The sequence below is a fragment of the Cryptomeria japonica genome, chromosome 11 (genome assembly GCF_030272615.1).
Source record: "Cryptomeria japonica chromosome 11, Sugi_1.0, whole genome shotgun sequence".
In the NCBI taxonomy this organism is placed as follows: Eukaryota; Viridiplantae; Streptophyta; class Pinopsida; order Cupressales; family Cupressaceae; genus Cryptomeria; species Cryptomeria japonica.
In genome coordinates, this window is record NC_081415.1 from 55,822,918 (window position 1) to 55,848,139 (window position 25,222).

Below are 25,222 nucleotides of genomic sequence, written 5' to 3' on the forward strand. Positions count from 1 at the left end.
TACAATGCTCTGGAATATGATTTAGGTTCAATTTCTAAAAGTCTATTGTCTAGTAGTCCGAAGCCTTCACCTTTGTAACAAGTGGCCTCCTTTCCTCTGATCTGTATGGAGAATGAATTTAGCCCCTAAGAAAGGCCATTGCTCCAGTACTTGCTGATTTGCTTTTGTATGAAGAATAATATGAAATCCACAGTGACAGTCGTCGTTAATAATATAAACCTGCAAGGTATGTATATTGAAGGTTTGGAAAAACCTTTTTCATTCTTTTTCTCTGTACTGTTCAAGAGTCTGGCATTGTTTTCCTTGAAAAGCTGATTTACAGACAACTTTATGGCCAGAAATTTGTCACTTTGCTTTACAGCCATCATTTGCTATACAGCCATCATTTGCTATACTACTGTAAACAGGATTGTGCTTTTCTTATGTATTTAATAACATAATGAAGGTTTTTAGCATATATAGGTCTGGAGTTTAAAAAATCATATTACTGTGTAGGCTAGAAAATGTTCTTATTTTTTCTTTTTTTTTTGTAAAATAATTGTACTGATATTACTTCTTTGTAGTTTCAAAATTTGGACTCCTGGGTGTCATAGTACAAAACATTGATTAATAAAGAACTTTCTGAATTTCCTTTTTGTGCAGTTGCAAAGGAGATTAGTTGATGGTGCTATCACAGTCAAGTTGAATGAAAGGAATCAGGTGGGTACTGGAAATCCACACAGGTTTGAGTGATCTGGTATTTGCAGGGGTTCTATGATGTCAACACCAAATTTAAGGAGATCAAAACGCGACCATGTTGCCAGGAGACATTCTTCTGGTCCTTCATACGTCGGGGAAGGGAAGGCTGGGGTTCATGAAAGTCAGGGCAAGTTACATCGAGATGCAAAAGATCATCTTACCAAGGTGGAAGCCAACTTGAAGAATACTGGTGCACCAAAGCGATTAGATGCACGTGGGTACAGGCAAGCTGTTAATGAAAGATTTAATTTGAAAGGCCTTAAAAAGGAAAATGGAGGTAATGTTTTTGCAACATGTAAACATTATATGGCATTATTTTTATAATTCTTTTGAAATATGATTCTAAAAACATTTCTTTTGTTTATAATTTTGTTAAAAGCTCCCTAATCATGATCTATTTTGCACTTGATGCGTTTTGACATTTTACAACATGGAGTTATGAGTGCAGGGACAGATAAAACAAAGAACCAGGGAAGTAATTCTTCAACTGCTGTTGTAAGTAAAACTGAAATCAAGGGTAGCTTCCAAACAGGGGAGCAGGTTGTGTTGCAGGTAGAATCTAAGGATGAAAGGTCAAAAGATGAAGAACAAGAAGGAGAAAGTGAGCCGGGTGATTCAAGACAATCTAATATCATTAGTAGGCTTGACAAAAGCATTGAGAAACTGGAAAATTCTTGTTTTAGCAGAAAGCGAAAACAAGCTGAGATTGAGCTGCAGCAGGATGTTTCAGTTTCTGGCACAAGATCTGGGAAGATATACAAGTGTGATGTCACAGAGCCTTCAGATGGAAAGAGTATAGAGGTTTTTGACAGAGGAGAGAAAGAAAGTAGTCTGCTGGATGACTCAGGAATGGATCTTTTTGTTTCTATGCCTATCGGGGATAAAATGGAAATACATGAGCAAGTACTGACAGAAAATCAATACTCTGGTGAATGTGTGCAATGCATAGACTGCCAGAAAAGGGAAAGGTAAGTTGTTTTTATCTATTTAATGATTTCAGAATTTAAATGACTATGGCCAACTTAGTCTGCAATGATTCTTTATGTCATTTTTATAAAAGAGCTGAGGATACATCCATTTGCACTTATTTTGGCTTTATCATTGAGTTCCAGTGATCTGTTTTGGTTATATTGTGGATCTCTCTCTCTCTCTCTCTCTTTACGCAAACCCACACATACACAGAGGTACATCTATAGTCTCTTAATTAAACTGTTCTTTTTTACAGGCCTGGCAATATACAAGTATCTATGGATTCATGGCGATGTAATGATTGTAATGCTTTACATGCAACTCACTCTATATTGCAGGTTTGGTCCTGGTTTTTTGTACAATTTCTTTGTTATATATGGATGGAGGATCTTCATGGGTCTTCATAGACATTTTATTGAGTTTCTCATTTGCTAAATGGGCTACATAGATGAGGTCAATATGTTGATTTTAAATAAATTTGTGATTATAAAATAGAGTTAACTTGTTTGCAAACATAAGTGAATCTTTTCAATTTACACATATTTTACTTATCAAATTCCTATAAGAGTAGGATTACACTCATGCATAGAGATGAAAGTTGTCAAAAGTGTAGAAGTAGAGCTCCTTGAGTTTGTTGGGACTAATAAAATGCTGAGATAACCATCAAAACTGAATCCATTGACAATACTAAAAATAGTAACCCTGCTAGCTGGCTCAGTTGGTGCTTGAAACTGACTTACTGAAAAAAAGACTTATTGGCAAAGGGAAATTGTCTTTGCCTGCATTCTAAAAAGTTAATAATCTCCTCTATTGTTCAATTAAGCATTTAATAATTTATTTATGTACTTAACATTCTTGCTCCATGAAGCTTAGGATGCCTACTATTTGAATCTCAACATCCATTTTGTTAGCTTGGTTCGAAGTCATTGCAGACTTTATTCACAGAAATATGGATGCAATTCCAATGTTTAGCACAAGAAATTGATTACACAAGGAATCTAGAAAGGAGACTTTTAAGTAGAATAAAGCTTAATAACATACCATTAAGTCTCCTCTTGCTAAACAAACTTCATAGATGAGGACAATAATCAGATTTTGTTACATTTGTGATTGATAAGAAACTGGCTTTGTTAAATTTGTAGATAAAGTAATAGGATCAATGGAAGTAATTTGAAGAGAGACACTAATATTCAGAGACTAAGATTCTGCATGAGATCGTCACAACTGATGATTGAAAGCTAATGTTAAGCCTGCCATTCTGATGGAGAGGAGCATCACAAATTTCATTTGGGACTGGACTGGATAGTTCATTGTAGAATATTGTAGTGTAGAAAGCTTTACAGCTTGAACTGTTGTATCTGGATCTTGTCTTTCATCACTCTTGACTTGGCATAAACCAAATCACAAAGTAGCAGAAGTTATCTTACCCAGATATGGGAGAATTGTATTAAAATAATAGTATATCTATTCTATAATGGTCATCTTAGTTGTCGACTTAGTTAGCTTTTTAATTCGTTAAGTGTTTTAAGTTCAACTATTGCTTCTTTTATTAGAACACATAGTTAGCTTTTTAGCTTCATGTTGAAGCTTTAGTATTACAGTTCATTCTTTTTAGAACACCGTCTTGTAATTCCTTTGTATACATTGTATATTTGTAATCAATTCAATCAATTTTTTTTCAAATTGAAGTTTCTCTCTTTTGAAGTTGGTGATATTGTCTTGAGGTTGATCAATTTCAGCTCATTACACGCAAAAATATTTAAATTTTGTAGATTGTTTTTTAATCTCTTGATAAGTGTTTTACTTGTACAATGAAGGAATTATCTTGCTAGATTACATATAGAATTTGTTTTTTGTACCTAAAAATGTAATTGATTGTTATTCTCTGTGTGTTTCTCTGGCAGTTTTGGTTGTTTGCATTTTGCAATCATATTCTTGGCTGTCTGGTAGCAATTTTGTTTAAACATATATGATTAATTTTTTTCTTATTTGTTATAATTGGTGTCATAATTTTCTTTTGTTCAATACCTTGCAGAGGAAGAGCAAACATAGTCTCACTGAGTCTTCTGCACACATTCAGTCAAATGCTATTGTTGATCTAGTAGATGAGCAAGACTCTGGTAACGAAGATTCTAAATCAGACGAGAATAGTATGAGTAATGACACTAGACCAAAGAAGTTCGTGTGGGCTGAGGTATGGTATGGCTTACAAATGTTTAAAATCTGTCAGTTTATTGGTTCCTGTAGTTATTTCACCACAAGTTATATTCAATAGAATGGTTTGATATTTAAACGGATTGAGTTTACTAGAACATTATTGAGAATTTTGATGATAAAATGAGGTGTATATTTAGGTATTCAACATTCATTGTGTTCTTCTTGAAATGTTCCAAATTAATTTGAGACATTGATCATGGCAGCACCAAAAATGTGGTAGCATTAATGTATGTTTTGAGCCAACCCAGGATAGTATTTAGCACAAAAAAGATTACTAAATGATCCTTGCCAATTTTTTGTTATTTAAAAATGTTTCACTTAAAATATGTAATGCTGTTACATAATGAAATGCAATTATTGTCACATAACGTGAGAATTATGATGTGGACAATGACCTTGATCCTACGTTATTTCAAGCCTATGTAGAAAAATAAGGCAGCTACAAGTATGCACAAGAAATGCATATGGCTGGTATCAAGGCTGTTCAGATGTTCCACTTATCTATCTGTTCAGAATATAGTTTGTATCTGCCTGACACTATTGGCAATGTTAAACGAGCATATGAAAATACCCTGGAGACTTAGAGGGATTTCCATTTACAATGACTGATACATAGGAGCTTGGCAGTTGTATCCTATTGAATATTGTATTTAATGATTATGTTAAAGTTTGATGGGATATCCCGGACATGTATCTAAAAGCGCAGGCATTCTGAAATTTATAAGGATATCCCTTTGAAGTCTTGTCTTAGAGGAAAGCTCATGTTGAAGGCCAGACTTGTGTGCTTTACCCTAAAATAGGTGTGCATTATCATCATTTCTATTACCTGTAGGCTTTCTGTGGAGCATATATAGTCTTCATTTTTTATTTCACCGAGGTTAACCATTTACAAAGGGAGCCCATTAAAGAGAATAAAAACATCTTTTCCTTTGCAATTCCTCAAGAAAATTAAGGAGGATGGTATAGCTAGATAATTTTTCATTGTTTGTGCATGCTTACCTTTAGCTAGCATTTAACTGGCACCTACTTGCTAGCTTGTTATTCCAGGACTGCTCACCTGTGGCATGCATTGGTCCTTGAGACTTTCAGATAGAATAAATGCAATACAAGTGAAGAGAACACAACCAAATTGAATTTTATATGTGGATATATTAGAATTAAATAATTGTGCATTTTTTAATAACAACCATTCGTAAATAGAAAGTACTTAAGAAAAACATATTCATAATAGACTAGTAGATTCAAATCATTACAAGTTTGTTGTGACTACTAACTTGCAGAATTTGCTGTTTTCTGCTCATTGTTATCAATATGATATGTTAAAGTGGTTATAGAGGCTTCCATAGAGTGCGACAATTGGGTCTAACATGGCTGCATGCTCTTGCTTTATGCAATGAATAGATAGTGTGAGTCTCAAGGAAAGACCATGCACGACCATGCACTTCGCATAAGTGATGTCTTTCTCACAGTTGTATGGCTCTGTTCATGTAATTTACAACTTCCTAGGAAATTGGCACAACTTGCATTGCTTCTCATACAAGATTCTTATTACAAGATCAGTGGCTCTTTTGAATACAAATTTGAGGAAAAACCATGGTGTCAACATCTTCCTAGTGTAATTACCTGATCTATCCACAAAACAACTTACAAAGCAGTAGGTTAAATTGGAGAAAGCTCAGGTGTAATGTGCTAAACACAGCCCTATACAAATGCCAACCTGTTCTCTGAAGTTGTATCTATCTTTGTCTAATGGGCCTCAACACTTTCAAACAAAACTTGGGCAATGCCATCATGCTTTGGCCCAACTTGTGCTAAGACATTCTGTGAGTCCTTGCCTTCGGCCATGTCCCCATTTGCTTTTGTGTTCTCTTTGAACTGTGTGAAGATAGTATATGGCAACTCCTTCAATTGTACGGAGATAACCAATTCTTGCATTCTTGATCTCAGCTACTAGTTGTTGAACTTGCAAATCCAGTTTTTTGCACTTGCTTATCAGTCAAGCACTCATTGTAATGTCCCCTACTTATACTCTGTCAATTATCAAAGCAACATCTATGTTACCACCTTAGTCAAACTGTTCCGTCTCTCTTCCCAGAAGAGGGCTTGGCTGCCTAGGGCGCTTGACACCAACTCTTAAAGTAGTCCAGATTACTGAACTCAGTCCATTCACCCTTGGGGCCTGCAGCCCAGATTTCAGGAGGAGTCTTTCACCCTTGGGGCTTCCTATCGGATAGATTTACTCCGCCTCTCCCTAGCAGCACCCATCTCCCTTGGGGAATAGGATTAGAGTTGATTAAGTACCTAGACTGTGAATATATATATGTCTTTCAATTATTATTAATGTATATAAAATTAAGTATGACTGTCATACATAGTACAGTCTATATGAGTATTATTTAAATTACTACTAAATTCCACATAAGAATATTATCAGGCTTAAGCATACACATCCCATGCATACCACCAAGAACAAGGACCTCACTGCCTGTATTTAATAACAGTCCTGATCTGATCTGTTCGATGGTTGCATATTATATATATTCATTGTTGGTTCCCTATATAATTATATTAGATTATGTATTCTGCGTTTCTTATGCAATACGTTATGTGCTTATGACAATTGCTCTTTAAGAACGATCCAAACTGGATGTAGGGATAAGGTATAAACTCCATCCATGCCCCCTTTTGGAAATGATGGGGATTGTCTTCATCAAAGAAATGGGACTCGGACTCGGCTCGGACTCGGCAAGGTCGACCTGGACTCGGACTCAAACTCGGCTGACTCGGGAAAGTGAAAAACTCAAGAAATTTAGAGATTTTTAAAGATTTAAAACTTGTTTCATGCTCCCTTTATTGAATACACCTTAAAGACACAATAACATCATCAAACTCGGCTCACTTGATTACATACACAAGTATACATCAATCACATAAGCATAAACACAAATTGTAGCCGAAGGAAATAACAAACATAGATATATAAATATTGTCAAATTTATACAATATTACAAAACTCATGGAATAAAAAATCCATGTCATCATATGATCATCATCAAATGTTCCATACAAATACCAAAGGTAAAAACAACTACAAGCCTATGGCTCAGAGGAGCCTGCACCCTTCGGCCCTGGCCCCCTGCGAAGGTGTCTAAGGTAGGTCTTGGATGATTCGACAGCCATAGTCGCTCCTCGTGACACCATGCCATGCTCACCAACATTAGGAACATCTGTGTCACTATCTGCCTCTGCTTGTGCTCTTCGCTCCTCCTCTGCCATAGCTACAGTCTCAGCCTATATATCTACTTGGTCGATCCAATCAGTGTCATCATCACTAAAGACAGCCACATAATCTGTCTTAGTGGCCCACTCTGTTGTTATATGGAGCCTAATCAGACTCCGAGGTTAAATTTTCCCTACTTCTATCAACGCATTTTCCCCCCATATTTTTCGACGGGGATTTGGGGGCAATGCCCCCAAGGTGGGGTCAAGGGGCACCGCCCCGCGAGGCCAAAAAGACTTTTATTATTTAATAAAGGTGTCGGGTGTTATTTTTCTATTGGCTGACATGTTGTAACCCTAATTTTTCTCATTCTCAGGTAGAGGTTGTAGTGAACAAAAACGAGATCATTCATTTTGAAAAAAAATTAAAATGTTTTTTTTGTCATTTTATTTAACCCAGCCGGTGGCCGAGTTTCAGGCACTGGACTCACCGAGTTTGGCGATTTTAGGCCAAACTCGCCAACTCGGCGAGTCTGGCGATTTTGCCTCCCGGACTCGGCTGACTCCGAGTCCGAGCTCTGCAGACCCAAGAGGCATGACTCGGACCTGGACTCGACGAGTTTGGGCGATTTTTGTTTCTCTGGTTTCATATATGAGGGGATGGGGTGTCTTAAGAGACACATCCCTTGTCTCTTCCTGATCGCTGACTCTTATTGTCTTTAATCGTGCCTCTTCACATTATAACCTTAGTGGTTATGGTGCATAGATAATATGGGTTAACCATAAGCGCATCCCTTTCATGATCGAGATTAGTGGAGTGTTTTGCTGCCTCTATGATTAAATCCAATACTCAATTACCGATCACTCTTTATACATTTGATTGATGCACTTATGTGCTGGTAGTTGAAGAGTATTATTTAATGGTCCGATCTGATAATTGGCTTGATTGATGTGCTATCTGATCTTATTCTTCTCCGATCACTTAAGGTTCATTACACAGATCTGCATCCCATTTCGTACTTGATTCCTTTATCACCAATTCTAATGATGCTGGTTGACTTGTTATATTTATTCAGATCGAATGCAGACTATTGCTGAGTTCTTTTGGTCTCTCTTTGATCATCTTCGATATTAAATCTGTTGGGGGGAACGATGTTGATAGATCTCAGTAGGAAGATTCTATGAAGATGAGCATACTTAGGTGTATGGAACGCTGACCGGAATTACTTTCTGTAAAGCATACATATATGCCTCCTTCCTATAGATACAACGATCAATTTCATGTTAGCTCAAGAGATGATAGATGGAATATGTTGGAGTATTTCTTTGACGTCTTCCTTAGTTAATTTCTTCCTTAATCAATAACTAATAGTTAATCTTCGATGTTTATTCAATCGATATTTAATAAATTTTAAATAGTAATATTTAATATCTTATTTAATTTTTAATATTAAATATTGCTATTTAATATTTAATAAATCTAATATAGTAATATTTAATATCGTATTGATATTTAATAAATTTTAAATAATCATTTGTTGGTAAGTATTATATTATTTAATAATAATAATTGTTTCATTTAGTATATATATATATATATATAACAATCAAGGAGGGGACATGACACTCATCACCAAGTTGGCTCTGAGAATGCTTTTGCATTTTTTTGTCTTGCAGATGGGAAAGGTGCAGATGCACCATTGAATGGAGGAAGCTTGGTTGTGGCAGTCAGGTGTACAATTAAATGTTGCTAACTTTCTTGTGCCTAATTTGTTGTGGCCTGAGGCTATGAATGTATCTTTGTACAGTTGCCTGTTTTGCCTCTAGTGCCTTTCCCTGCACTTCCTCCATTGCTTTCTTTTTTAACTTTTTCCCTGTACAAGGAGCTCATAAAAATTTGGTGCATGTTCGAGTAGTGGTTGCACTGAGGTGAAGAGATCTTTTATTTGTTGGTGTAGTGATTCAACAGCTGTGGTATGAAGCATAGGGATGAAAATCAACTAGGGGTCCACAATGGAAATTCCCTGGTGGAGGATGCTAACTGGGCATTTGTGTTGTCAACTTGTAGGGTAAATTTGGTCTTCTCACCTTAGCAGAAGCTAACTTGGTTGTTGCATCAAGGTAGGCATCTTTGTGGTCAAATCGATGTTATGGTGTTGCCAACTCAGTATATCTTTCAGTGAAGTCTGTGGCTGCGGCTGCTTCCTTGCCATTAAGTTGATGTTGTACCTTGTAGCAGTACTGGTTTGATATCACTTATGGCTAGTTGTATGCCTATACCTGCAGTTTTGGCTTGCACAATTTCCCTTTCCACTGTCAACTGAATGCCATTTGAGGCACTTGAACAAATTATGAAGCATCCGGAGATTTAATTTTCGTTTTTGAAGGATTTCATTATTTTGACATCTGTTACCATTGATTGTACCCTAAAAAATGGTGATATAATTTTAACCTCTAGCCTGAAATGTAGTTGAACAAGAGGGAAACTGCAATGAACTTGTTGGCTGGCCATGTGCAATTGCTATTACTCCAAGAGTTAGTCAATAGTTATCATAATGTCAAGCATCAATCTTTTGTAATTGTAAGTGTGACTATGGAACTAGATTGTAAACCTCCCGCATAAGTGATTATGATGTTATCTTTATTGTTACGTTATCTCAATGTTAGTGTTGAATGTTAATTATATTTCTGTTAATTATATTGAATGTTAATTATATTTCATAGTTATTTGGCTATAAAATGCATAAACAGCTAACATTGAGATATAATTAACATTCAACACTAACATTGAGATAATTAACATTCAACACTAACATTGAGATAATTAACATTCAACACTAACATTGAGATAATTAACATTCAACACTAACATTGAGATAACGTAACAATAAAGATAACATCATAATCACTTATGCGGGAGGTTTACAATCTAGTTCCATAGTCACACTTACAATTACAAAAAAGGATTCAAAGTCTTGTATTTACATATTTTACATCATATTACAGGAACGAGAGAGTTCAGGCAAGGAATAGAAAACCTCCATTTGCACACTAACCAAAGCTCTTCCAAGGTGAAGCTTACAAGAACTTTGATCCCCAATAGTGGTTCTACGTCATCCAACTATATGGTACCCTTAGGTCCACCCCATCATGCTACAAGATCATCACTTGGGCACAAGTAACTCTCATGGAAAATAAGGGAGGATGGCTCACAAATATGCCAAACAAAATGATCATCAATCATATCATATACATGTCTACAAGCTTGATAAACATCAAGGCATACATGCCAATCTTATAAGAATATGCAATCATGGCCTAAACATGCAATAATAAAGATGAGAAATAATCCACATAATATAGTATACCACATGCCATCAATAAAACATATAGCATGGAAATGAACACGTGCAATTATGGTCTCAACTAACACACATGGCTAGAGATGGGTATCTTGCCCTATATAAGTCCAAGTGCTTCAAAGGGGAGGAAACCCATAAAGGCAAGGAGTGTCATCGCCATAGTACAAATGGATGATTATGTGGACTTGAGTATGTATGCCGTCTTGCCATGGGAAGGGAATACCTAAGCGACATCCACCAACCCTACTTGGGTGTGGTATGTCCCTGACATATGCATAGCGAGCCTATGCAAGTGCTCTAAGTATGTTGTCAATTGATATCTTGGTTCATTTTAATTACCCCATGGATTTCTGTAGTTATCATTTGATTATGTAACTCTACGCTTGTTGTATTCTTGAAGTCACTTCCGGACTTGGGACATCTTAGCCCTATGCCTCAAATCCTAGGTTCATCAATCTCCGAATACCAATTTGAGCCTCAAATCCTAGGTTCATCACACTTCAAATACCAATTTGAGCATGGCATGAATTTGAATCCACAAAAAATTGGGGTAACAAAATAAACATGATTTCATAAGGTCCTAAATAAAAATCATTCATGATATTTCTTAATTACATCAAAACTTATCTAGAATTATTCACAATTCAAAAATTTGTAAAATTATTTTCGATGAATAATTATCAACATTTCACAAATCTCCATTGATTGCTTAAAATTTTCACATTTTCGAAAGTGAAAATTTGAAAAATCTAAACATACCCTTTGGTTTTAATGGTGAACAACATCACTTTTTTCAAATAAAATTTGAAAGGCCAGATTGCTTAAAAAAATTACAGTAGCCATTGCTCTATTTGGGCATTTTCAAAAATTAAATTGACATTCAAAAACTATGAATTTTGATTCAAATTCAATCCTATAACAAGGAGACTATATGCAACCACCTAATGTGGGCATGGCACAAGGATTCAAGCTTGCAAATAAAGAAGAAAATCCTCCTCAAGAGCAACACACACGCAACTGAATTTCCATTCTCAAGCAATCCCATGCCAAGTACCATCAATTTGAACTCAACTTGGAGCCATTGCATCCACAATTTCTTTGCAAATCCATATTTCATTGAAAGGGAAAGAGAGGGTTTTTCGGAGCAACCTCTCCAATAATCAAAAAGTTAAGGATGAAAAATAGAAGTCTCCTTTTACTTTATGCCTTTTTTCTTTTCTATTTTCTTATTTTTATTTTCTTTTTTCTCTTTTTCCAAAAATTTCTATTTTTTATTTTCATTTCCACAAAAATACATTTTGCAGTTAAATTAAAATGCGCAAGTCATTTTCATTTCGTAGGTAATTAAATGATGCAATTAATCCTTTGTTAGGCAAATTTAAATATTACAATGAATTTTCTGAAGTCCAAGGAGTAATTTTCAAATAACAATTTAACTTTTTCTTTTTCTTTTCTTTTCCAAATTACCGATTCCCAATACCAGCAGGTATCATTAACACACAGATTTACCTTCAAAATACAATTTAATGCATATGGGGAAATAAACAACCACTATATAAATCATGCATTTATTGGTTTTCCATGACATATGAAGTCCAGAATTGCCACCTATTTGAGTTCAGAACTATAAGGGAAAATAAGGGTCATCTTGCACTTGAATTGAGTGCGAGAGGGGTTAACAAGCACACTGAACCAAAGTGACACCTCCAAAATAACCACTGCTGGGCAAATAACATAGACTTGCATAATCGTGTGGACAACCTGCACACTTGATTCACACATCAAGCATACCTGCTACACATATATTTCATAGCCAAAGCAAATGAAACTCATCCAATGGGGTTCAATACCACATATCATATAATCATGAAGTTATGATGATCAATTAAAATGCCATCTACTGAGATCATTGAATCACCACATTGGTGATTCTATCACAGAAAGCATAACACGAGCATCTCAAGGCACAATATGTACTAAAATACATCAAGTTCTGGCAAGGAACTTGACACACTGCCATACAAACATCTCAAAGCAAGCAAATAAAAGCCACAACAAGAACCATTTATTGAAAATGATGAAGCTGAAACATTGATAAACACTGAAGCAACAAGCATAAGCATGACTTATGCATCCCCTCATACATAGTCTGAAACAATGCCAATCAAAGACATCACATGGCAACAAATGGTTGGGCATTATCATAGAAGAACATGTAAAAACATAATAGAATCTCACCAAGCATTTGGATTCCACAATGGGTTAAAATTGGATTCATAGCTCAAAATTGTAGAAGCACATGTGAAGACATAATAGAATTTTACCAATCGCAAGAAAAACCTTGGGAAGGCTTTCCACATTTTTAGCTAGTGTATTCACAAAACAGCTACCCATTTAGAGCAAGAATAAATTCAATCCATTTTGTGGAAGCCCTTCTATCCATCTGGTTACAAGGAATACCCTATCAATACCATACAAAATTTCTCTTCGATGCCAATAGACTTATCAGTTGCTATGACAAGGTGTGTTTGTTCTATACAAATGGTTTAAATGTAAAACTTATATCTTCTTTTGGTAGTTCAGTTGTCAAACTAGTCAAATTCACAAGTGCTATACTATGCAAAACTGCAATCAAATTGGTTTCTTTGAAGAGATCAAAGATCTTTCCGTTCTGTGAGGCATATAACATGCTATTGATCTTGTCCCATGTTCTCGGCACTAATTGATCAAGTGATAGATAAAATAGTTTCTTTTAGTGGCGGTTATCTAATAATCAGAGAGCCCTCTGTTGGAAAATAAGGTTTACAGTTCATAATAAAGTCACTTTAGTGAGTTAATAATGTTAACAATTAAAATGTTTAGTTAGTGTCATGTTGGTTGTCGGGTGGTTTGCGTAGTTATGTCTTGAAAAGGCGTTATAAAAGCCATATTGTGATGTGTGGGTTATCGTACTAGAGCAATTTGATCTAATGAGCCTTTTAGGAGAAGTAGCTAGCAAGCATAAAATGGGGGCAGCAGAAGGAATTTGTGGAAGCCATGGGAGAAACATTAATGTTCATAACTTCATATTATGAGGAATCTCATTGAGAATTGCTTAAAGAGGCTCATGTTGCCTGTCAGTTCTTTTGCCTGAAACAGTGTCAAATTACCATTGTACAGAATGGGGTGCATGCATGACATGCTATCTGGAACAAATCTGCACTTTACATTACCTGGTGGTTGCAGATGCTTGCCCATGTTTCTTACTGCCTGCTACCTGTCTTGTTTGCTGCCAATCACAGTGATGACGATTTGTCTGACTGTACTGAAGGATACAAAACGTCGAGACATTCATATGCTACAGTATTTATAGTAACATCTTCTTGCCTTTTGTGAGAAAGTTAATGCAAACAATCTGAATGATTGAAGTTTCAATAGTTTATATGCTTTGTAGAGGACATAAATGCTGTACTCCTGTAAATGCTGTTGATCATGCTTAACATTGCCAAACTGCCTGCTGCTGTTAAAACTGTGGAAGAATAGTGAATTGTTTGTGCCAATATTTTGCATAAAGTTGAAGCAATTCACACAAACTATTGGGTGCCCTCCTTTAATGTTAAGTATGACAAATATAAGGTACACATTTTAATGATTTGATCTCTCATTTATGTGAAAGGGTTTACTTAGAGATTAAAGACGGTGTACAAATATTTTGTTCTGGTTTTGTGAGGAGGAAGTGAAGTTTGTTTACCTCATAAGAAATGCAAATAAAAAGATTTGAAGTTCAAATATCTCAAAGCAGAAATTATATTGTAAACTTGTTGTAAGAGATATAAGTAGTTCTTTAAGGGGTTATTAATTTAAGGAGTGTGCATCTAAGGGAGACTTTTTTTGGTTTGGAGACTTTATAATTGGAGTTATAAAGACATTTTTAATACACAGAAATACCACATTGTAAAAGGTGTATTATCAGCTGAATCAGAACTATGCTTGTCCTTTTAGGACAATCTATACTACACCTGATAAAGTTTTCAGTGACTCACATGTGACAAGAGGTGATAAAGTGTAACAGGTCATAGAGGAGGTTGGAGGAATTTCCTTATCTCAAGCTAGCTCCTCACTGTGAGATGGTAGATTGTTTGAGAAGTACCACTACATTTGTGTTCCTTCATGGAGCAAGGGGGCTTGGCTGTATTTGTGGATAGTGTAACCTTTGAAATAGGTGGGATTAGTGTATCTACCTTGATTTTCTTTTTGTTGTACACTGGAGTAGAGATTTGGTTCCCACAACATTGGAGGAGGGATATCAACACTTTTATAGGCAACTGGACTCTCATAGCAGAGTTCTCTCATTGTGTAAGTACTAGAGTAGGGATTTTGACACACTTGGAGGAGAGTTGCTCTCATCATAGATGGAAAACGCCATTAACATGCACAAAAACTGCAAGTTTTTTCACCAAAACTTGGCGAGTCTTTGGCAAAAACTCATCTGCATAAAAAAAGAAGCTCAAACACATAAAAAAATTATCTATTTTTTTTTTCATGTCAGTCTCATTCTCTTCATCAGAATATATACATGAAATGAAATGTTTGAGAGTGGTTTTAGATGTCTAGGAGTTATAATGCAAATTCTAGGTTTTAGAAGGTCTTTTAAATTTTTCTGGCTTAGTCAAATTTCAGTCCCTATCACTCTTCCTTTATCCCTTGTCTCTACCACTCTCTATCTCACTCTCTCCTCTCTCCCCCAAGATCTAGATCTATCTCTCTACCTTTCTCTCTCTCACTGTCAGACCTCCGTGAGGGGTGCTACCCTCAACCTCATTTTGGAGAGGTGGAGGAGCCACATCAGACTCCTAGGACTAGACCCTCTAGTTCTACCTCTCCCCTAGTTTTCACTAGAGCTGGGAAGAGGAAGATGTAAATGTTTTGATTTAGTAATTACTTTTAGTTTTACAAAACAATTTGCTATTTTATTTTGTTTCAGACTATCAATTATCAACATTCCACATGAGGATGCCATCTTGTACCCAATTTGCATTTAAATCAATCAAATATATCTAGACTCAGCTTGTTTCTTTTGTGTACTCATTTATTGACTCATTGGATGCATCTCCTCATTGAATTTTGCAAAAAAAATGCATTGGTAATTTAATTTAAGCAAATTTTTATGTCGCTGAGTTTTTGCAGAGTTTTTTTTTGGGCCTTGGCGAGTAGTTCAAATATGGCTCTCATAGTGCAGGTAGGTTGGGATATGTTCTCTTATGTGGTATAGAGGATTTGTAGAGCTTGATAGTCAAGATATCTGTTGATTAGATCAATTTGGTGTGTGTTGGGAGATTGGGAGATTTGGTGGAGGCACTTCATCAAATTTCTAGTTGGGCTTGTGTTCAGTTAATTTTTGTTCTATGTCTTGTTCAGGTTAATTTAATAAGGGGTGAATGTTTAAGATTAGTGATCATGTTTTTTGGTTTTGTTTATTGTATTGGAAATGTTAGGAGTGGTTTTTGAAAAATGAGGTTTACATTTGGTAACAAAGTAACCTTAGTCGAATTCAGTGTGGAGACTTAGGGAAGTTAGCAATTAAAATGTATAGTTAGTGTCATGGTAGTAATTGGTTGGTTTGGATAGTTATGTTTTGGAAAGGCTCTATAAAAGCTATATTGCGATGTATGGGTTATCATCCCGAATAAGTCAATATTATAATCATTTAGTGTTATTATTTGTGGTATTATGGTTTAAGCTTTCAACATCTTGTTCATCTGTATTCAACTTCCCCAACAAGATAACAATGAAATCACTAACCATTTGTCATGATTAAAATCTTTTTTGTATTTGTAGAATTGTAAGATACACAAGATGTAAGATTTGACATATAGCTAACAGAATATATATATGGAACCTGCTAGCAGCTTAGCATAGATTTCTATTTCTTTTTTATGTTTATGTGCATGAAATGAACTGAGGTTAACATTGGTAAATGAAAAATATCTTGATGGATGTTGATCAAGGTGACATTTCTAGACCAAAGTTTTGAGCGAACACTTGTGATGGTGTCCAGGAGGTGGCACATATCAACATCATTACGTTGTAGTGACTTGTCACAAACAGGAACATTGTTAGTGTGGAAGGCCTAGCTGATATCTGAAAAAAAGAAAAAAGAAATACATGAGATTTTTGTTTCTCACTAGTATTAAAGATTCTACAATTATTCTAATAGTGATTGACCCAACACAAAATGGTTTGAACCCTTGAATTATAACTTAGAACCCAGGAATTTGGTCCTAAGGAGTTTTTTTGATTCTTTTGAGTGGAGATCAAGAAGCATTTGCTTCTTAGCTTCACTAGTTAACTGAGTGCGATGCTAGAAACAATAATAAGTTCACACCAGGTGTAGAGGTATGTTTCTCGATATATAGGGGTTTCTTGATGCCTTATGTGAAGAAGAATGGATTAACTTGTCTTCCAGGGGTATCCACTCCCTTGATGTGGGGAGGTAGACCAAACATTCTCCTTCCATGAGCCCACCACTGCTTGTGGGGGTGGGGAGGGCATCCTTGAGATGTGATTGTGGAAGTAGGGGATGTCATGGGGGTGCTCACCTTGCAGGGGATGGTGAGGGGATTCCTTTCAGTGTCACTTGATTGTCCAGCGGACTGCTGGAGTCCTGTTGCCCTAAAAAGGAAAAAAATAACTCTATATTGTTCCTCTGCAATATGACTTTTTCAGCCCCTTTCCTTCAGTTATCTGGAGTTTGTACGGTTGTACCTTAAACCGGCATTTAAAAATATCCAAGAAAACAATTACCACATTGAAGATGCAATTTGCAAAGCAATTTCCTAATGTGTTTGAGCAGGTGCAGTATGTTTTTAGCTGCCTACCTTGTTAGCAGCCACTCAAAGGCCTTTGTTCCTAAGGAGAAGATTCTGAGTATTCCTTAATCTGTTTTGGATATTCTGAAAAACCACAACATGGAAAATAGAAGCAGTAGTCCTTTTCAAGGGACTTCGTTCTCAGGGCCCCTTTAAACAGCATAAGAAGGAAAGCTGATGTTTTATCAAAATGCAAGGGTTCAATAGGCTTGTATATAATTTACTATATTTACTTTGTACATTCTGTAAATTAATTATTACTGGATGGATTAGTTTGAAGCATGTGATTGTGCATATGCCACATGGCAGCTACGTAAACTGTCTGTGTTATTTGTAAAGCTTTACCTGCTCTTAAATAGGATTCAGTAATAGTCATGGTTAACTTAGTCAGCCACCAGGTGGAGCTATTTTGATTTTCCTTATTTGTCATCCTGCATTAAGTTTTCATTTATTAAAATTAACTATGCTCATTAAACTGTTACTCTGCAATGTATTGATTTTTTGGATTTTTTATTTGCATTATTGATTATTGGTTCGATTGATTCATTGTGTCGGTAATTTGATATTTAGTTTTACAGTTTAACTTGAAGACTTTACATAGAAAAACACTTAGGTAAATTGCTATTTCTTATACATTTTTTTTTTGTAACTTTGTTTTAGCTACTATATTATATTTGCACCACTGTCCTCCTGCTGTTCTCAAATTTGATTCCATAGTTCCTCCATCCTCAAACCCATCCGTGCATCCCTCCACCTCACTATTCTGAAGCTCTCTGGAACACTGAGATTAACTAGCTGAAAAAGGAGGAAGCAAGATATTACTGTTGTCATTGTTTGTCACTTTTAGTTAGATTGATGCGATGCAAATATTGAGGCCTATGTAGCCTCCTGGTAATTATTTCTTGCCAAATATTTTCTGTAGTCAACATAGGTAGAACTGCACCATGGCTTCTTGCAGAATGTCATTTATATCGGCAGCCTTTTTTATTCTTATGGTGTTGTATGGTGCTAGAATTTGCACTGCTTGCGGAATGCCATCTGTATCATTGTCCCTTATTATTTAATGTTGCCTGGTGTTCTAGGGGGAGGCAAAATAGTAGTCTTGTATTTATTGATTGAACACAATGTATGATATACATTGGAATAATATGTGATTGTTTATAGACAGAAGTTAGTGCATTTGGTTCAACATAGACCAATTTTGAAGAGTTGTTAAACATCTGAAATTGAGCTCAATGAACCCATGAATATTTTTCAAGCCCGACGTACTGAAGTTACACGGCAAAACATTTTTTCAGATCTGACTACCATGTATTTTTTTTTGAGCAATTTGTTTTCGAATGGAGTTGTTATTGTTGCTTAAATTTGTTTATATAATGTAGAGATAGGAATATGTTTGTAAAATCCGAATTATAAGGTAAGATGTATTTATCATTTTTCTTAGCCCATTGTTTGTGCCCTACAGATACAAAAGGGGAGGTGGTGGCCTGCTTTCATCATGCTGCAGTCTGATCAACGGAAGAAAAATAGTTCGAGTCCGAATAAGGGGTCAGAATTAGCTGAGCTCATTTACTCTGATGATCCAACAAAGGAGTCCAAACTTGTGGAGGCAAGGTATGGGGTTTGTTTTAGTGGTTAATATACATGTCAGAATATTTTGGTTTATCCCTCTACAGATCATTTTTTCTTTAATTTGTTTAGAAGCCTTGCACCGTGAGGAAGTTTCTTTGTTGTTTTATAACATACATTGGCTACCAGTTTTAGAACAATATTCACATTGTTGAAATTTGAAGCCTAGTATTTTGAAAGATCTCGGTTTGCCCATACTGTAGAAACATTTCTGGTAATATTGATAGGTTTAATACAGTATAATTTTTTTAAAATCACAAGACTATATGATAAATTTTCCAGGTCTGTTCGTCCATTTGGAGAAAACTATGACCAACTTAAAAATATTCATAATAGCAAGGGCTTTCTAGATGCTGTTAGCAAAGCATATAAGCTATATCAAGATTACTTGCAAAAGGTGAGGCCACTTTTTGAAATGGTAATGACAACATCCATATATGCTATTGTGTACTTCATTTCTGTGTTGCCCTTTACTCTTTGACACCAAATTTTTAAGTGGGCTTGCAGAAAAATCAAGTTGAATCGTCAAGACAAGAAGAAGAACCAGTTATTCCTTTGCAGAAGGATGAGGCTACAGGAAAATTGGACATGGATGGAGGAGCTTCCTCAACCGTAGCTCAAAAGTCTGATGAATGCTTCCCTTATACATTCTTTTACTCTTTGAAACATGAATGCTAGGCTTATGTCAATTTTGGATAATTATACTTGTATTTTCTGATCTGGAAAATCTTTTTAAGTAATCTTCCTATCTAATCTGTCTTGCTTTTGTAATTAGGATCTGGGTTAGATTTTCTTTCTTTATGATGAAAAGACAAAGTATTAGATGAAAAGGGGCTGGGGTTACCTCTAACAAATTGCCATAGACCATAGCTGTATTGTGGAGTAGAGCGCAGGAAAACAGTCTAGGATTACAAAATCTGGGGATGACCTAGAATTACATAGAACAGTGTAAGGACAATAGATCATATGGTATCATATAAATTAAATTGCAAAGCTAAGAGTTTAATAGATGCCATTATCCAAAATTCAGTCAAGGAGGTAAACATGAGAAATTGGACATAATAAGTCTAGTTTTGCACTTAAAAAATTGAAAATCATCGGTCCATGGTTAAGTCATATTTCCCCCAAGGACTCTTCCTTAACTGTTTTTTGAGTATGCAGGATGACTTTTTCCTTTGTAGTTATGCAAGTTGATATGTAAATAGTGTGGATATTTTATTTCCTTGTCTTATCAATACAAATCTTTTACAATTCAATCACCATACAACTGCTATAATGGTTGATTATAATGCAAAACCTGCATATCTCATCACTAGTGTCTTCCTTCTGTTGTTAGGAAGTGCAAACATTTTAAGCAGGATATTAGTGACAATTAGAGAGCATAAACAAGCATGAAAGGCATAACACAGCATTTGATTTGGACAAAGCCAATTTTGTAGAAAATTCCAGAAGAGTGAGGGATCACTCTTTGAAGCCACTAGCTTCTTGTTTACAAAATTTTAGTGCTTTCTTAAGGCATTGATCATCTCCTTACACATCCTAATGAGTTTTAAAACACATATCCAACAACGCCAACTCTTTCGAACCTTTCCAATCACACTTCAACATACATAAGACTACCTGAGTGCTGCAAACAAGTACATTTAGAGTCAAATACACCATGAAAAGAACCTCTTTCCAGTCTTACAAAGGATAATATAGTTGAAGAGTCCCAAGAGATCCTTAGAGGCAAGTCCAAATTCTTTTGAACTTGAGTAGATGAAATTTTAAACACTTAATCTCCTTTGTCTGCAAGATTTGTGATTTTGTATTAGCTGCAATGATTTTGATGTGGGAAAAGTCATCTTTGGTGTCCATTTTCATTAATGACGAGTTTGGGTATGCTAAAAATAGTTTCTCATCTTCAGCCCTAATGGGAATTGTCTCTAGTGCACTTTCTTATTATCAGTGAAGTACTTTGAGTATTTGGATCAATTTGATGCCATCTGTTTTTGTTTCAGCCTTAGTGGATGAAGTTTTATGTTTTGTCTTGTTGACAAGAAATCTTCCATAATGAGTAATATTAACTATGTTAACCAATTCACTAGCTTGATTGATTCAATTGCGGATCTTGCCTCTTCAATTTGGAAGCTTTTGGTACTTAAATTTAAATAGATGGGGGAGCAGTTTCCTTACATTGTCTTTAGGATATGATCTTGCTTTGTCCCTTTTGTTACATTTCAAACTAATCTACCACGCCTCCTAAACCTTCTTTCTTGTTATCATCTTCTTCACCTATAGAACTGTGTCCTTGTCCAATTCTTCTTGGAATTGGACACAAGTTCCTCAATGTTTATTCTACTTAATCCAACATTGAAGGCTCAAAGAGATTTAAGTTTTTGGCAGTGACTGCGGAGATAATCTTTGTATGTGTTGGTGAATTCTGAAAACATTCTTACCTACTTGTTCAACAGTTTCAAATTTTGTTTGCTTAACTACAATCAAAATTTGTTCTTATCTTGGACCTTCTGCTCAACATGATGCTGGTCATGGCTTTCTTTGTACTTAACTTCAGAATCTTTCAACCTCCAGTGCACTAGGAGGTGTATTGGCTGATTTTTTTTCAGTAAACATTCTGGCCTTGTAAGCTTCTATGTTCACTTTGTCTTCTTTCCTATGTGGTTGTCCTATCACAAAATCAAAGGGACCAGGTAGTAAGTGGCCAAAATATGTTTCAAATGGATATGTATTAGTTGAAGAATGCAAAGCCTTATCATAGGAATGTTAGGAACATGCAAAATATTCAACCAGTGTCTTAGAATGCTTCTTATTGTACTGTCTTAGGAGCTGAGCCAATATTTTATGTACAACTTTATACTGCCCATTCTTTTATGGACTTAAAGGTTTTAGACATCTTTAATTTAGTGTCCATTATTTCCTAGTGTGTTCCAATAAGCTTCCACAAAACATCCTGACTGAAACAACAGAAATTTGCAAACCAAATGCATAGTAGTACAAAAATCTTTTGGGGAAAAAATTGGCAAAAACAGATTATGATTTTTCCAAAAATCGGATTTGATCTGAAAAAATGGTGAAAAAATCTAATTTTCAAACAAGGTAGAAAAATGCCAAGAGAAAAGATCGAGGTGAAAAACCTTGTTTAAAAATAACAATTTAAAGGCATTTTAATAACAAAGAGATATAGAGAGCAAATAGAAATAAGGGTTTAGCCCATAAATTGCAAAATAAGATTATAAAATTTATGCTCATGTCATTGATTACATTATATTGTATTGGAATGTAGTTTACTAGTCTTTTTAAACAAATCACTAAGGCAAGTGCAATAAGAATTTCAAGTTCACAAGGGGTATGTATAAGAAATTAACCATATAATATTATAAGCCACACTTTATCAATTGATAATATTGTTTTTTTTTTGGCGAGTAAAGTAGCTGCTTAGACTATATGTAAATTATTATATTTAAGTTTAATCATGAACCAAAATGGATTCAAATTATTTATTCCTAAGTTTATGGTGAAACTTGCTATAACAAGGACAAACATATATCAATCCCAAAAGCCCCACTTGATCAATTGAATGGGATGTGGATTGTGCAACAAAAAATGAACGAGATTGTAATGAATGAGCAAAAGTCTAAGCTTGACGTTTGAAGGAGCAGTTGTTGAAATTCTAAGTCGCCGTCATTTCTTCCAAATAAATGCCAACAAGGTAAATTACATTTGAAACAAATGAAAAAAATGTGCATGAAATTTCAGGGGGTTTAGATTTGTGGGAACAATTCACAAATTTGGCCAGCAAAAAGTTAGAATTGGATTCCGTTGATGTGTTTTTTAGGTCATTGTTGACGTGTTTTTCATGCACGGTCGAACACAGAATAAAGTATTGAATACTCTCCTCTCTTGAATAAAGACTTCTCAAATGCTGAATATGAAAAGGATCACTTGAGATGACTCCAAGGTTTACAATGTCAGGTCTTGACGTGTTGGATAGCTTCAATGGTGTGATGTGTTTGCTGTACCTTCAAAGGGATTTACGTAATTGTTCATGAAACTGAAACTTCTCAAGCTTAAGGAATGCCACTCTACAAATCATGTTGCAATATCACTCTTTCCTACTACTACCAATGATCTTTGATAAAAAAGTGAAAAAAGGAGTAAGGTTTAGGAATGGTAAACTAATGCTAAATGCAAGCGTGATGGACAATCTCAAGTGAGCTCAACTAAGCTTTGCTTTGACATGCCATGAACATCTCCCCAAGGCTAGTGTAATCTTCTAGGGATAGTTTGATGATTTTCAAATCACTACCACAAACATGGATACCTTCAAGGTGAAGCATATCAATGAAGAAATAGTAATTGAAGTTAAGCTTGGCTAAAAATAGGTTTAGTTGACTATGCAAGATATTTCATCGTCGATGGGATACTAGTAGTATGAACAATAAGAGCTTCACTATCAATCATGCACATGCATCTTTCATTCATCTAAATACTTAAAAGCAAATTCTATTCTATCTCTTTTTTTTGTCTTTTCAAATTTTAAGTTCTCTCATAAAAGGATGATGAAACAAGCAATGCTCCAAAACACAATAAGTCACTAATGCTTAATGATTTTATTAATTCTGGCAGTGTTAAGCAAGAAATCTTCAAAACTCTTGTAATTGATCCTTTACAAATGAAATGAGTGGAGCTTATATAGTGCTCCCAAATACAATGAATGGCCAAGATTAAATCAAAATCAAGAGCCAATATCTTGCCACCTAAACCCTAATTAGGGTTTGTTACAACAAAACCTAATCTTATTGCAAATTAATAAATATCAGTCAATGGGAATGTGATATCCATCTGGCAGAAACATTGAGGAAAAATCCTCCAATAAGAAAAATGATGCCACATGGAATCATAAGAAACTATCTTCTAGAAGTTTGTTTCCCTTATCCTTTTCTTTTGTTGCAAATTCAATGAATCTAGACACCATGAATTCAATTTCGGTGATCAGGGCAGCAGTTATGTTTTTCAATTGTTCTTCCATGAAGCTCACTTCGTCTAAGGCAGAGGCAAAGGTTTTCTCCCATCCTGGTCCGAAATCTTAAGTCTCTAGCAAGTACCATAAATGAGTGTATATCTTCCAGCTGCTTTTTCGAAGGTGATCCGGCTGTTCCGAAGAATACGATGTTCACTTTCTCGATCTGCTGATCGACATCTATGTGGATTCCTTCATTCATCTCCTTCTCAAGTATGATCTCGACTACTTCCACAATCTTATTATGTATCAAGTGTATTGCATCATCAACTTGAGTGCAACCATTGTTGATATCCTCGAAGATGATCTTCCTCATTCAGAGCAAGTTACACCACTATTGGAAATCAGACGATTGTCCATCCTTCAACACTCCTCCGTTCACCAAAGTTTGTTTAGGTAGATTCTTCATTACATGCAATCTCAGCATGGTATAATCTCTGGTGAATGGAAGTATCATAGGCCACCATTAGGATTTGAGTCCTTTCAAGAACGCTTGTGACTTTATCAAATATACTTACTAACTCCTTCACAAATGCATTTGCCTTCTTGAAAGACTTATTTATCCAAGTCTCCTTCAGGTGGGCTGAAGTTCTTATCTTCTCTAAATTGTCAACTGAGTTTGGAGGGAGTAGTGGCGGTGGCGTGCTTGAAGTATCATTTTGCCTTAGCGGTTCGTTGAACTGCTGCAAGTAGCTTCTCAAGGGACTCCCCTCTTGCCCTAGCTTCTTGTTCTTTTCTACTTCTAGCTTCAACATATCATGGACTGTTTTCACTGTATCATTCAAGTCTTCCATTGCCTGTTCAGTGGTGGGAGTACCTAAGTTAATAGTCTCCAAGTCATAATCATAATCTTCTGCTGTGATCTCATTTTCAGGCTTATCTACTCTTGGAGTATCACTCATGATCTTGTATCATCCACTATCTTGTGCTTGATTTCGGATGTCGAAAATGTTGCACATCCTAGCAATGTCAATTGGTAGCCTTGAGCACATCTTACTCCTTATGTCTAAATCATCTTGGGTGTTCATCCAGTAGTTTTCCAACTGTAGCTTGTGCTTGTGTCTTCTTCCGTTAGCTCTTCTCATGTTGCCGAAAGGATCAAAGTTTTCTCTGGAGAATTATGGGATAAGGAAGTGAGATCTCAATTCTTCTTCTAATTTGTCCGCTGCCTGTAAGGATGAACGCACTTCTACTGATATCCCAATTGAGATGGGAGAAGT

At 35.6% G+C, this 25,222-nt stretch overlaps 1 protein-coding gene across 8 annotated transcripts in view; it reads left to right on the plus strand.

The window, feature by feature from the left end:
• Positions 1 to 25,222, plus strand: part of LOC131051349 (uncharacterized) — a 184,901-nt gene that overhangs the window by 16,782 nt on the left and 142,897 nt on the right. For all 8 annotated transcript variants that reach the window (XM_057985819.2, XM_057985822.2, XM_057985818.2 and 5 more), the window contains 7 exons: positions 643 to 1,015; positions 1,187 to 1,706; positions 1,964 to 2,045; positions 3,743 to 3,901; positions 18,819 to 18,967; positions 19,265 to 19,379; positions 19,490 to 19,605. In XM_057985819.2, coding sequence (XP_057841802.2) covers positions 754 to 1,015; positions 1,187 to 1,706; positions 1,964 to 2,045; positions 3,743 to 3,901; positions 18,819 to 18,967; positions 19,265 to 19,379; positions 19,490 to 19,605 — 1,403 coding nt within the window. In that variant the 5' untranslated portion in view covers positions 643 to 753. The remainder of the gene's footprint in view (positions 1 to 642; positions 1,016 to 1,186; positions 1,707 to 1,963; positions 2,046 to 3,742; positions 3,902 to 18,818; positions 18,968 to 19,264; positions 19,380 to 19,489; positions 19,606 to 25,222) is intronic.